The 13,580-nt window shown below is 40.0% G+C and overlaps 1 protein-coding gene across 1 annotated transcript in view; it reads left to right on the top strand.

The window, feature by feature from the left end:
- Window positions 1–13,580, top strand: part of WDR59 (WD repeat domain 59) — a 1,485,413-nt gene that overhangs the window by 1,395,036 nt on the left and 76,797 nt on the right. The window contains exon 23 of the mRNA XM_044081604.1: window positions 11,355–11,478. Within this exon, the coding sequence (XP_043937539.1) occupies window positions 11,355–11,478 (124 nt within the window). The remainder of the gene's footprint in view (window positions 1–11,354; window positions 11,479–13,580) is intronic.

Here is a 13,580-nt window from a genome sequence, read left to right as displayed (position 1 = left end):
AGAGACATTGAGGAGCTCTCTGATCATGTAGCCCAAGCTGGTATGACCCTGACCTTGAGTAGCATACTACCTTCACCTAGAATGATGCCACAATACAAAGACAAAATGATCAATTTCAACAATTGGCTAAGCTTCTGGTGTCATTCTAAGGGGATCCAGTGTCTGTCTGCCTGGGATGATGTGATAGACAAGCCTCGCTGTTTTGCCAGAGATGGGTTGCACCTGTCACCCCTAGGTTTTCGAATACTGGCCAAGGCTCTTGCCATCCCCATAGTGCCTTTTTTAGGCAAGGCTCAAAGGACAAACCAATCACCGTAACCAGCACAGGTAACCAAAAACTAAGGGTAATGCTACTCGACGCCAGAAGTCTCAACCTCAAAATGCACACACTCGAGGCTCTCCTCAGCATGGAGAAAATCGATGTTTGTGCAGTGACGGCAACCTGGTTCAAGGCTCAAGAGAGCACCCCAGCACTGCCAGGTTACAATTCATATCATACCTTCCGGCCTCAGTTACCAGATTGCAGTACAAAGGGCGGAGGTGTATCCATATTCATCAAGGATACCCATATCTCCAGGTTAGTAGCGCAGCATGATGCCCCAGAGATCATCCATGCGCAACTATCAGCAGGCAAAACCACATTTCAAGTCATAGCCGTTTATAGATCGTCCACCATGTCCCAAGATGCTCACTCTGCATTCCTTGAGACATTGGAAAATATAAAGGTCCTACCCAACACCATAATCTTGGGTGATTTCAACTACCCTGGTATAGACTGGGCGAACTATCAATGTTCCAACTCCTATGCTCAGCGATTCATAGAATTTATAAATTCAAATGTCCTTGAACAACTAGGATGTTCCCCCACTAGAGGGGACAACATATTGGATTTAATCATCACAAATATGGGCGCCCTTTGTACCACACCCGTTATCACTCCCTCCTTGGTCAGATCCGACCACAAACTGATAACCCTGGACATCCTCACCCCTCCACCTCCCCCAGTCAAAGAAACCATAGTCAAAAACCTTTCCAAAGCAAACTTCAAACTACTTGCATCCGAAGTGGAAAGCTTCACTATTCCCTTGCAGAAGGATAATGATATCCAGGATGCGGAATCCTGTACCAGGGCACTCTATATGCATCTTCAGGATGGCATGGACCATGCTACCCCAAATAAAACCAAGACTCCTTCCTCAAGCAAGAAGAAACCAGTCTGGTGGACCCCGGCCATAAGCAAACTTTACAATAAAAGGAGGAGACATACACAAGAAGGCCAAATCTCAAGTAGAAAAATCATCCCTGATCAGCATTAGTAAGAAATTGAGGGCTCTCATCAAGTCAACTAAAGCTAATTTTGAATAGAAAGTTGCCAAGGATAACCATAAGGCCTTCTATGGCTACATCAAAAACCTAAATGGCAATGCTCAGGTCTGTTCTGAGCTAGTACAAAATGGAACAAAATACACTGACACTTCTGACATTGCCAACATCTTGGCTGACAGGTTCAGTGCAAATTTCTCCCCCCCTCACCACCTACAGGGCCTATCACCATTCCAGGGGATTGTGCAAGTCCAATTATTACTGATACGTTGGTTAACAAGGCTCTATCTAAAGCTAAAAACACTGCCTCCATGGGACCAGATGGTGTCCCAGGCTGTGTCATACGCGAGCTCCAAAAGGAATTAACCCCACATCTTAATACCCTGTTCAGTCTCTGCCTCTCCACAGGATATGTACCCATAGAATGGCGCATGGCAACTGTGGTCCCACTACACAAGGGTGGGGCCATAACTGACCCTGGGAACTACCGACCAATAAGCCTGACCAGTCTGATCTGTAAGGCTATGGAGCGAATCATCATGGAACTCATAAATGGAGAGATTGGGAAACTCCAGTCGCTGGATCCCACGCAGTTTGGCTTCGTCAAGGGCAGATCATGCCTCCTGAACCTGGTGGATTTCTTTGAGACAGTTACTCAGGCTATAGATAAGGGAAAGGAGGTACACACGGCTTACCTTGACCTTGCTAAAGCATTTGACACCATTCCCCATTCAGGTATTATTGATAAGCTCACCAGCCTGGGCATAAACCCTTATGTCACATGATGGATTGCAATCTGGCTCTCAGACAGATCCCATAAAGTAAGAGTAGCGGGATCTATGTCTGAATCCAAACCAGTAATGAGTGATGTGCCTCAGGGCTCTGTCCTGGGGCCCCTCCTGTTTGGCATATACTTCTCAGAAGTACAGGCAAGCACGGAAGGGCTGTGGCTGGCTAAGTTTGCGGACGACTGCAAACTGGGTGCTATAATAGACTCTCCGGCCGACATGGAGAACCTCCAGAAGTGCCTAAATGAGACTGATGCATGGTGTCAAAGCCATGGTCTCAAGCTAAATGCAAAAAAATGAGTAGTAATCCCCTTTGGAAAAAACAGAGTACCCGCAAACTACAACATAGGAGGTAATCCCCTGAAATCTGAAGAAGAATTAAGGGATCTAGGGACCCAAGTAGATAGTCAGCTTTCCTTTGATAACCATGTTGCCAAAGTGGTTAGAAAATCCTTCTGTCTGACCCATCTGATCACGAAAGGGTCCGCATCAAGATCTAAGGATGTAATGGTGCCCTACTCTTCCCTCATCAGACCCATTATTGAGTACAATGCACCAATTGGAATGTACCTGGCTAGACATCTCCAGCAGCTGGAGAGACCACAGAGGTACCTATCCAAGAGGATTACTGGTCTCAAACAGTTGCCCTATGCAGCACGATTGAAAAAGCTAAGACTGTTCTCTGTTGCATACCACTTTCTCAGAGGCGATCTCTGTCTAATGTACAGAGCCATGTCCAACCCAGAATTGTTGAACATGCTCCATCTTAGCAAAACCAAATCTACTCGAGCTACACACTCTAGGGATATAAACCTCAACACAACAATGAATAGAACATGCTGGAGGGATAGATTCCCTTCGCAGAGACTTCCCTTACTATGGAACAGGGTCCCGATCTACATAAGACAGAGCCCCTCACTATCACTCTTCAAGAGGAACCTTGATGAGTGGATGGGTAACAGAAAGTTCACACCGGGGATCACATCAACAGCACTACTAGGTAGGAGCCAAGGGTACTAGCTGCTAGTACAAGGGTCTAGGGAACTACTAAAGGGGTGGTGAATACCGCACGTGGCTGGGCTAATATATGCCTTCAGGCAGATAGCCCAGTACCAACCTATGAACCTATGTCCATAAAAATTATCAACAAGTGCTGTTTTGGATGTCCGGTTCCTCCCAAAGATACAGTTCATTAGACTGAGTTTATTGTACTAATTTCAGTAAGACCATTTTTACTAGAATGCATGGACTGTACAGGCCACATTACAGTACAGGAATCTAGTTGTTTTTATGTGTTCTGTTACTTCCTGTTCTTGTCATAGTCAGAAATTTACCTCAAAGAAAAAGCAAGCAGTTAGAGAAGGAAAAATTCTTAGAGGAAAAAAATCAGGAAAAAACAGAGAATTTTTTGTTCACAAAACTGAAAACTTCAAAATTAAGAAGCAGATGTCAGGGATAGCAGGAGGCAGGGGCCCAAAGACCCAGGCCTGGAATACCAAATGAGATTTCATATCCTCCAGCTGCTCATTTTGGGATTTCCGTCCTTCCACTTTCGAGGTCAATGCCCATTCTGGTCCCCTTGTTCTTACAGCTACTTCCCCTCAACAGGAAGTATCAGATGCAGCAGCACATGGAGAGACTGCAGTGGTGTCTAAAAACTGCTTTAAATGGCACTTGCTAATAGTAGTATTTCATTGGAAACCGTTTCCCCCATCATGGATGTAATTTCCCAGGCTGCATTCTGTTTGTTGATCTGCTTAAATGTACTCCGAAGATGACTACTCCAATAAACATACGTTCCTGGAAAAAGATACGTACTGTTTTGTATGGAAGTCTGGGTGCAGTCACCTGATATGTAATCTTTACAATTTATGGCCTTAGATAACTGGATACAGAGGTCATCTTCTGGGGATGATGTTTATCAGGATACCCCTATCTGCTGCAGGAAGTCTCAGCTGAAAAACACCACCACTTGGGAGGAACAGTTCTCAAAGCCTTTTCAGTCAAATGGACAGACACATACCACTGAGGTCCCTTCTTTGCAGCTCTTCACATCACCATTAGAGAATGCAAGGATGAGCTGGCCATGCCTTCTGTTTCCATGCAAGTGGAGTGGGACTAGACATTTCATTTTCTCTCCTCAGAGGATGCAGCTAAGAGATACCTTGCATGGGGCTTAGGTGGGTCCAGTGGTGTCAGGGAAAGGCATTTACTTGATTTCTTTGAGGGAGACATTCATTTCATGAGTAGAGTTCTGTGACCATTATGCAGGCTGACATTATGGGAGAGCTTCAAAGTTCACTTATCTGCATTCTTCATGGAGGGACATCTTAGACCATTCACTGGAGCAAGAGTCCATATCTTTGTGAGATAGAGAGGGCACTAAACAGTAGTGTGTTCCATTTAGCGTGCTGCACCTGCAAATAAGGCCCCATTTGCATCTGGGTCCCCTTCTGGACATTGCAGGCAGTGTTTGTCAGAAGAGCTGTCCTTCAATGACATTTTGAGAAGGCAAGCTAGTTAATGGGTTCCAAGATGCAGTGGTTTGTAAGAGCAAGTAGAATATAGCCAGGTGTCATGACATCACTAAGTCTTTTCCCAGGGTCCCCTCATTCCTTCCCATCATCAGGCCAGCTTAGAAATACCCCAGTACTCATAAGGTGGGCATGAAGCAGCTATTCCTTTTTGAGCCAGCACATTGTGACTTTCTGCATGGTATCCATAGCTGCTTCACTTTGGTAATGGATTCCCTGCCACCTCAATATCTTAAGAAGTCAAAAATAGATTAATCTCTGGGCAAGAAGGCTGTTCACAGCATCTAACCTGGACATTTACATTGTAAACAATATTGCCTATTAGGAGTACTTAGAATGGAAATTACTGAAATCCTGCCTGATTCAGTTACTAAGGCTGGGATCCTCAAGAACCTGGAGGGCTGTGGGAAAACACACTCAGTTTTCTTCATCATTTTTTGACATCAATAGTTTCTAAATCTGTGAAATGGCATTGAAAAGATGCATATGGCTGTGTACATCTGTAGGATGCATTTAAAAGTTCAACTGGTGATAATTTTTTTGGTGAATGGGTTAAACAGATCTGAAATCTAGGGAAAAGAGGAGGTTGCTCTTGTCTATTTTTTCAGTCTTTTAAATCCAAAACTCTGGTTGCCATGTAGTCAAAGAAAGGGCCAAAGTGGTCTTTCAGACCCTGTAGTTTCAAACCATGTGTTTTGCAGCTGCAGCTATGCACCCACTGAAAGCCTCCACCACAATCACAAAATGCCACTGCATTAGCCAAACCACACCTTCCTTTGGCGGTTTGACTCCTTCCTCATCTAGCTTTATGAATCTGAGAAACTGACTGCGAAAGATTTGTCCTTCACTTTGAGATGTGGAGAATAATAGTCTTGTAGATTTTTTTTTATTACAAATTCTTTTTGGTTCTCCAGAAGACCCAGAACTTGTGTCAGGCTTTAGATTTCAAATGCTTGAACTGTTTAATTTAGTACAGAAATTTCAAGAGGCTGTCAATTCAAGTCTTCTTCCTTAACTTCAACAGGGGTCTGGTTCAGTGCTATAAATGTGCAGGGCTTGTACTTTCACATTCTCATTTACCTAGCATATTTGAAAATTATACACTTTCTTGGTACTTCACTGATACTGTCTTGGCCTGTATATTTTACTGTGTCATCTGCTGTTTGTAGTTATTCCTTATTGCTGCTAATCACACAGTTCTACGCATTTGTGTTTTCTTATACCTAGATGATTGGCTAATCTCAGCACTAGCCAGAGGACATATCATAAAATATAATGACAGTGTTCTTTCTCTATTCCATGTCTGGGGGCCAGAGTAAACCAAAACGTCTTAGGTTGGTTCCCTTACAGTTACTCAACATTTCTTGATCCACATCTAAACTGAGCTTAGGACAGAGCCTTCCTAACTTCTCTTTTGTCCATCAGTGTCAAACATCCATGTCCCAATATCTCATTCCCACCAGTTTTTTTTCCCCCAGATTATGGGTTTCATAACTGTGTCCATCACAGAAGCTTTTCCGGAGTGAGTGGGAATGAGATTTTGCAAGCGACATCTTGTATGCAAGTAAAATCAATATTCAGGAGACTTTTAAAACTTTCTGGAATTATCTCTTCAGTTGCAGGAGGACTGGGTATGGTAGATGAACTAGTGCAGTCTTTTCAGAAACAGATCTGATCTTGACCATAGGTTCTTCCAAAGTGGGCTGTGGGATAATCCACCTCAGTGATCATACACAAGAGAGAGAACAATCTCGGCAGAATCCTGTCTTGATTTCCTAAACAGCATAGTGACAGTTAAATCCCTTTTTCACTTTATAAGCATTTTCTTGTGGAAAGGGGTGCAAATAAAGGCAGAAAACATGACATGCATGTTTTGCATCAGGCAACATTGATGGATAAAGCCTCAGGGTCTTTTTTTTTTTTTTTCCTGGAGATCATGAAGATTTGAAAATGAGCAATGTCAAGAGGAGTGTTGCATGCCTTTGCAACAACCTGTCAGATGCACTCATCTGCTTCACAGCTTTACATTACAAGTAGGCAATTCAGTAGGTGCTCTGTAGAGTTTTTCCTGCCTTAAGGGTGCCAAGAGCTGAGTCATTTTTGCCTCAGTTTTAAACCATAATCTATTGAGTTCTGCTTTTAAAGCCTTATCCTAAAACATTTTATTTAGACTCCTTGTCCCTTACATAGAAAAGGAGGAACACCTATGACTTTTCTTATGTTCCATTAAGAATGTTTTTCTCAAGACCTAGAAAGACTTTGTGTCTGTGATCTTCGTAATCCTTGATTGTGCCAGATAGAACTAGTATCCCTCCAACAGTAGCTTTCCCACATCCTTCCCTGTCTTAGTCCTTTTTTGTTTTCAAACCACATTTTGAGCTCTCCTAACCACTGATATTTTAGGGTCTATGTTTGCCCATCAAATGAAAGTTTACTAGAGTGGCTACTGCTCGAACACTAAACATCGAACATCCACCTTGTATAGCCGTATCATCCTAAAGAACATCATCAAACTTGCATAGTTGGCCAAAAGAAAGGAAATAGCACATAGTACGTGTATACCTCACACTAAACCAGTACATTGAAGTCGTTTTGTTGAACATGACCCTGCTCATATACCAACTCCAAGTTCACACTACAGTGAGAAAAGGGCAAATATAATTTGCCCATAGAAACAAAATGGTTGTTGTGTCTTTCGGCTTTTCCCGGTTAGGGGTCGCCACAGCGGAACTCCGGTCCGCTAATGATTGGCAGTAGATTTTTATGTGCCGAGTTGCCAGCTCTGACGCACAACCTTCAACAAAGGTATGCCCATTCATGCATGTCTCCACACAGAAGATGCTGTAGCTGAGAATCGAACAGGACAACGTCTTACTGTAAGGTGATAAGGCTACCGCAGCACCACCACCGCAGTTAGAAACAAAATGGTGCGTAATGAAAATTTTAACTTTCCCCACTGTAGTGTGATCTCAGACTTGGTATATATAATTAGCGGGGAGGGTGCAGCCCCCCACATGAGCAGGATATTATGGCTGTACGACAAGAAGGACATTTGATGCTTAGTGTTGGCCGTTTGATTACAATTTCATTTGATGGGTAAACATAGACCCAATATCTTTTGTATGCTTGTGGCCTAAAAATTTAGCAGAAGGAAGATTTGGCGAAACAAAGTAAATGATAATTTTGGGAGCCAGAAAGTATTCCTCTAGAGCCATTTATTCTACCTAGTAGAATTGATTTACAATCTGGGAAACAAGCTAAAGTGTGAGAACCTTTTCCTTTCATCCTAATGTCATTCTGGATTATCTTTCACCTCTTTTGGACACAGTATCTCATTGTACAACCTTTAAAGTCCATTTATTGGCATTTCAGCATATCATTATCTGTCAGGTAATACAACTGCCCAATTAGCCATTATCAAAATGCATCTGAATGATCTCTGGATGTTTATTTTTTTTTGTTATCCATAACAACAGAATATCCTTATACGCTCACCAAAAGTAATTATGATTTCAGTGTTTACTTTGACTCTGGCTGTTCATTTTGAGTATTTTCCAGACAGGGACAGTAGAGAAGAAGCTGTCCATATTGATATGGAGATCAGAAAAGCCATTCACTGTTATTTGGTTTGGACAGCCTTTGTTCATAGTTAAATTGCTGGCCTCCTTTGCAAAGCAGTGACAAGAAAATGATGTTCCTGAGCAAATCATGTATGCATTTTAAGCAATTGTATTAAGATTTGTTAAATTGTTGGTTGTTAAACCCCTACTAGAACATTCCAAGACTCATGCTACAAGATCAGTAGCTACTCCTGCCGCTTGCTTTACAGACTGCTCTGTACAAATGTCTGTGCCTTTCCCAGTGGGATACCATGCCTGCAATGAAACATTGTAGTTTTGACCTTCAGCTAATTGTTAGGGTCAAATATAGGGACTAAGTCCTTAGAACATTGTTGTAAAGAAGTCTCATCTTTTCCTGCCTCTGTTTCTCACATTTAAATGCATTACTAAATGCAAATCTCAAAGAAAGATGGGAAAGATTTTTGACTACATTAGTACAGTAACTAAATTTATTCTTAAACCATGTGGGAGTACTAAATGTATCCTGATTTCATACAAGACTACAGGAAGTACCCCTCCAACTGCTGTGTGTAATTTGCACATCTGTAATGTTTATATAATGTGTACCACTTACCATCTTGCATTATTGTACCCTTGATGTCTGCTCCAGATGGCAGACTGCATTAGGCAGGATTATTCTTAGTTTGCCTTTTGCTCAAGGCAAATGTAGATTACTTTTGGGGAATGTAAGAACATTTACATTCTTAATCATTTTCACTGCACATTCATCATATTTCTAGCATTCCTATATACTCTTCATTCAGTCAAGTACTGCCTTTTTCTCACAAATACTTACCTGCAGTCACCTGTCTGTTGTTGTTCTTTCTCCCTTTAAGGTGAGAACATTGTATTTACCTTTATGCTTTGATAAAATATGAGAGGCAATACTCCCTTCCTACTAATTTCTTTAAGAAAGCATTGCAGTCCTTTAGTCAAAAAGAACTGAGCATCTCAGTCTGAACCTCGAATAGTGTTCAGTATGAGGCAGTCCATGGTAAGGGCATACATAATTGACTACTGCCTTGATAGTAGCTGACTTTAAGGGGCCTGCAAAATAATGTTATCCCCTGTGCAGTAATTAGCAGGTATTGGGTTGAATGGTGATGACTGTCTAACAAAATAAGAAATTATAATAAATACTTCATTTAATACTGAGTGAGGCTGAAAAAGCAAGTATGCATTTTTCTCTTTCTTAAAAGTTCTCAGTGTGTTTGCTTTTATCTTTGTTTTAGTAGCCTCTGCAATACCTAGTGTGCTCCGTTATTTTTTTATTGGGCTTCATTGGGGAGAAATGGTGATATACCTTGGTTTTGTATGGAAGAAGAAATGGGCACTGATGTGCTGCACCCACAGTAAACAGTAATTTTTACTGCAATTTCAGCAGGTTGATATGCATCAGTCCCATATATCTTCTTTTAGAGACACTCTTCTGTTGTTACATCCTGTGGTAGTTTATTTTTTTAAACACCTTTACTGCATTATCACTTTTGACATAGACATATTTACATTCATATAAAAGTAATCAAACTATATTAACGTAACAAACATTATGTTTCACATATATTGCTATAGAGCATATAACCTAAGCAACATTACATGCATTATTCAATTACTGCTTTTGTTTTAGCAAGAAACATCTTTATTAAACCATCACATACTATATAGGCAATCATACATATATATATATAAATGAAATTAAACCACACCAACACACTCCTAGTTGCAGGCATTTTGCATCACTTATAATCTACTCAATCTTTCTCACTCAAACATTACATAGCTCATTTAAGTCCTGCCACCTTTTAAACCTCATTCCTCTCTTGTATGTATTGTTCCCACAATTCCCATGTTTTCCTATGTAGTTTGCTCCTCCTCTTTTCTAAAGATCTCAGTTCCAGTTGTTTAATCTGTTACTATATTCACTACTTCCAATGTAGTTGGTTTAGATTTTGATTTCCATTTTCTAGTAATTGCTTTTTTTGCAGCCACCATTGTTAGACATAGCAAGGCCTTACCATGTCTATGCAGTTCTGATTCTGTATCATAGCTCAGAATTATCATCTCCCTCGTTAGACCAATCTGACCACCCAGCACCTTCAACAATGCATCCTGCAGGGAATCCTTAAAGTCTGCCAACTTACAGCACTCCCATAAAATATGTTCCCAGTTACCTCTTTCTTCCCCTTCACGCCTTCAACATTTGCTGTCTGCCTGAGGAAAAATTCTCTGGAGTCTACTTGGGGTATAAAAATATCTATGTAAACATTTTCAGGCAAAAATCCTAAATCTTCTAAATTTTTGTTGCATATTTGGGAGACATACATATATCATCTCATTGTTTCTTTGTGAATTGCTTATCCAGTCTCTCTTTCCAATCCTTTCTAACCTCCTCTGATTGATTCTTATAGTTGTGATATTTTATATGCTGTACTAATTATTCCTTTTTTAATGGCACCTTCTGTTCTAGATACTATTAAAAACTCTACCAGTGCTGGTCTTTTGTTTAGCCCCCCCCCCCCTATTTTTTTCTCTTTGCCTATACTCTGATAATCCTGTGGTAGTTTCTGTAGATCGGTCTTGATTTGAAAAGTTGCATCTCACAAATTTGAAGAACTGCAAATACCCTTGTGTTTTTGTACAAACAATATTTTTTAACTTTATTATAAAGTTGGGAGAACTATGGTGCTCTGAATAAATAGAATAGAAGAGCATGTAAAGGAAAAATGCAGTTCTACAATAGTGCACCTTAATTTTGATAATCACATGTAAGATATTCCCCTTAGACTAAAGCCGTTTTCAAAAAAATCATGGTTTAATAAAAAAAATGACATAGTTTGAATATCTGAAAAGGTGGTAGCCATGACTGTTACATTTGTACTTCTCTTTAGACTTTGCCAGCTGTATTGTGTGCATATTTTGTTGAACATTTTCTTCCTGACAGCATATTGGAAATGTCTAATTAATACTACTTTATAATTACTTTTTGTTTTGCTGTGTGTGTATTTTGTTGAACATTTTCTTCCTGACAGCATATTGGAAGTGTCTAATTAATACTACTATTTAATTACTGTTTGTTTTGCTCTATAAAGTAGTTCGGGATCAGGAACACCTGTCCCCATGGAGTGAGTCTTCACCTGATGATATTCGCTTCAGTGGTCAGATTTACAGTGACCCCCGTGAGCGAGAAAAAGAACAGCATGACAAAAACAAAAGGTAAGTGAAGCCTTTGTGCTTTTTCACATATCAACAAGAACCGCTGCAATTAATGGGAAGAGTTTAATTGATATGTTCTTTGAAAGTGAAAATGAACTTCAAGGACTACTTCAGAGGTTAGTAGCTAAAAGGGATTCATAAGCAGTGAAGGTTACATTACAGTACACACTTCACTCCATCTATCAGAGAAGAGCTTTGACAGGGCATCCAGCCCATGTCTTCTCCAGGTCGCCATCGGCAACTTAGTTGTATCTCAGAAGTCAAGTCTGAGATATCACAGGTAAAAATTTAGACATTTTGCCAGTGGTCTTTTAAAGAAATGCACTTTAACAGGTCTGTTTCCTTTTTAGTATCTCTGTGCTTATTTGTGTAACGTGAATATTAAATTAGTAAACAGATTTGACAGAGATGCTTCTTAAGACTTTGTGGGGTAGATTATTTAAACATGTTATTCTGAGATGCATTTTGGTATTTCCTCTGATATTGACCACTGCTATAAGTTATTGCTGAAAGACTGAGAAATGTAGCTGTAGGAACTGATCATGCCTTTCAAATTCACCTCAACTTTCTATAGTAAAAAAAATAAATATATATCTTTTAGACACCATTCTGCTGCCTTGTATTTTGTTGCTGTGATTTATGTGGTTTTCAGTGTCCATCATTCCTACTGTGCATATTCCACAGCTGAACTCAGAACGGCACATACTGTATAATGCAAACAAAGAAAAGCACAATTTGTATTCTCTTTGTTCTGGACTTGATAAAGCATTTTTCTAACTATGTGGATACTAAGAACCATTTAATATTACTAACTGGTTGCTTTACTGAGCAGAAAGCATCTTCTGTCAAAAAATAAATTGTCCGTGGCAGGTTACTTTGTTCAATCGATTGCTTCCACTTGCACCTTTCAAACTACTGTGAACATTTTTTTTGCCACCAGCTGCTCCTAGTTGTGCTATGCCAGTAATTGCTTTGGGTTACATATAGAAGTTCACTTTTTATACATGTATTCATCCTTTTCATAGTTACTAGGGCCAGAACCTATCTGAGGAAGTCAGTGGACAAAAGGAAGGAACCTTAGACAGATGATATGACAATCATACTTGTGAATTGTACCTCATGACGAGGGACATAGCTCATTTTGAGTCTTAAAGACGATGTTTCTCGCTTTTCCACACTATGAAGATCCGTTACACATTCAGTGTTAAGAATTTTTTTAAATATCTGCAGCATATAATACTGAATCATACTGCCTCATCAAATGAACTTTTATAAGTATAAAGTAACATATTTTAACCATCCTGTGAGCATCTGAGTTGAAGTTTTTAGTAAGCTATTAAATTCCACATCATGTGCACTTGTCCACATTTTGGAGCTGGAAGGTTGACAGCCATGATGAGAATCCACTGCAGGACATATACACTTTTATATACACAATAAGAAAAATAGTATCACTGATCAGCGTGCCAGCATGCCTTTGTAATATGGGAGGAAGGCGGAGATCTTGGCAGAAATCCATATAGGTATAAGAATGCACAAATGTTACACAGATGACACCTCGTTCAAGAATCAAAGCTAAGGTCCAAGAAATGTGAGGTAATCATGCTAATTGTCTTGCCAGTTTGCCATCATTGCCTCTGACATTTCATTCTAGAAACAAAGGGAGCTTATTTTGCTCCAGTTCTGTCAGAAGCCATATTTCCCTTGCGGTAGCAATCCATGGTGTATACTGCAGAAAATTAGGTATTTTTTTACCATAAGCACGTTTATTTAACAACTTCAGATAACAACAAATATGATATGAAATGGCAATCCATGCAGCTGTATTAAACAAAAAAGGAACCCAAATTGTCATTATGCATGAGTTGACATTTTCTCAAACAAGTAATAAGAACAGCACTCAGGCAAGTCCTTAAAACAGATATATATGAAACCTCACTTTTTCATCTTTTTAAAAGATATAAATTTATTTAAAATATAAATATGTAAGACAATAAAGATCCTCTTGGCTGTAGTTGCATGCAGGTTCTCATAAACACCTGACATAACCAAAATGTCCACTGTAAATGGCTGGATAATAAGCACTTACTCATCTTTTAAGC

The sequence above is a fragment of the Protopterus annectens genome, chromosome 8.part1 (genome assembly GCF_019279795.1).
Source record: "Protopterus annectens isolate FY-2018-M chromosome 8.part1, PAN1.0, whole genome shotgun sequence".
NCBI lineage: Eukaryota > Metazoa > Chordata > Ceratodontiformes > Protopteridae > Protopterus > Protopterus annectens.
Note: the sequence above shows the minus strand (reverse complement) of the source record. Positions and strands in the feature narration are given on the sequence as shown.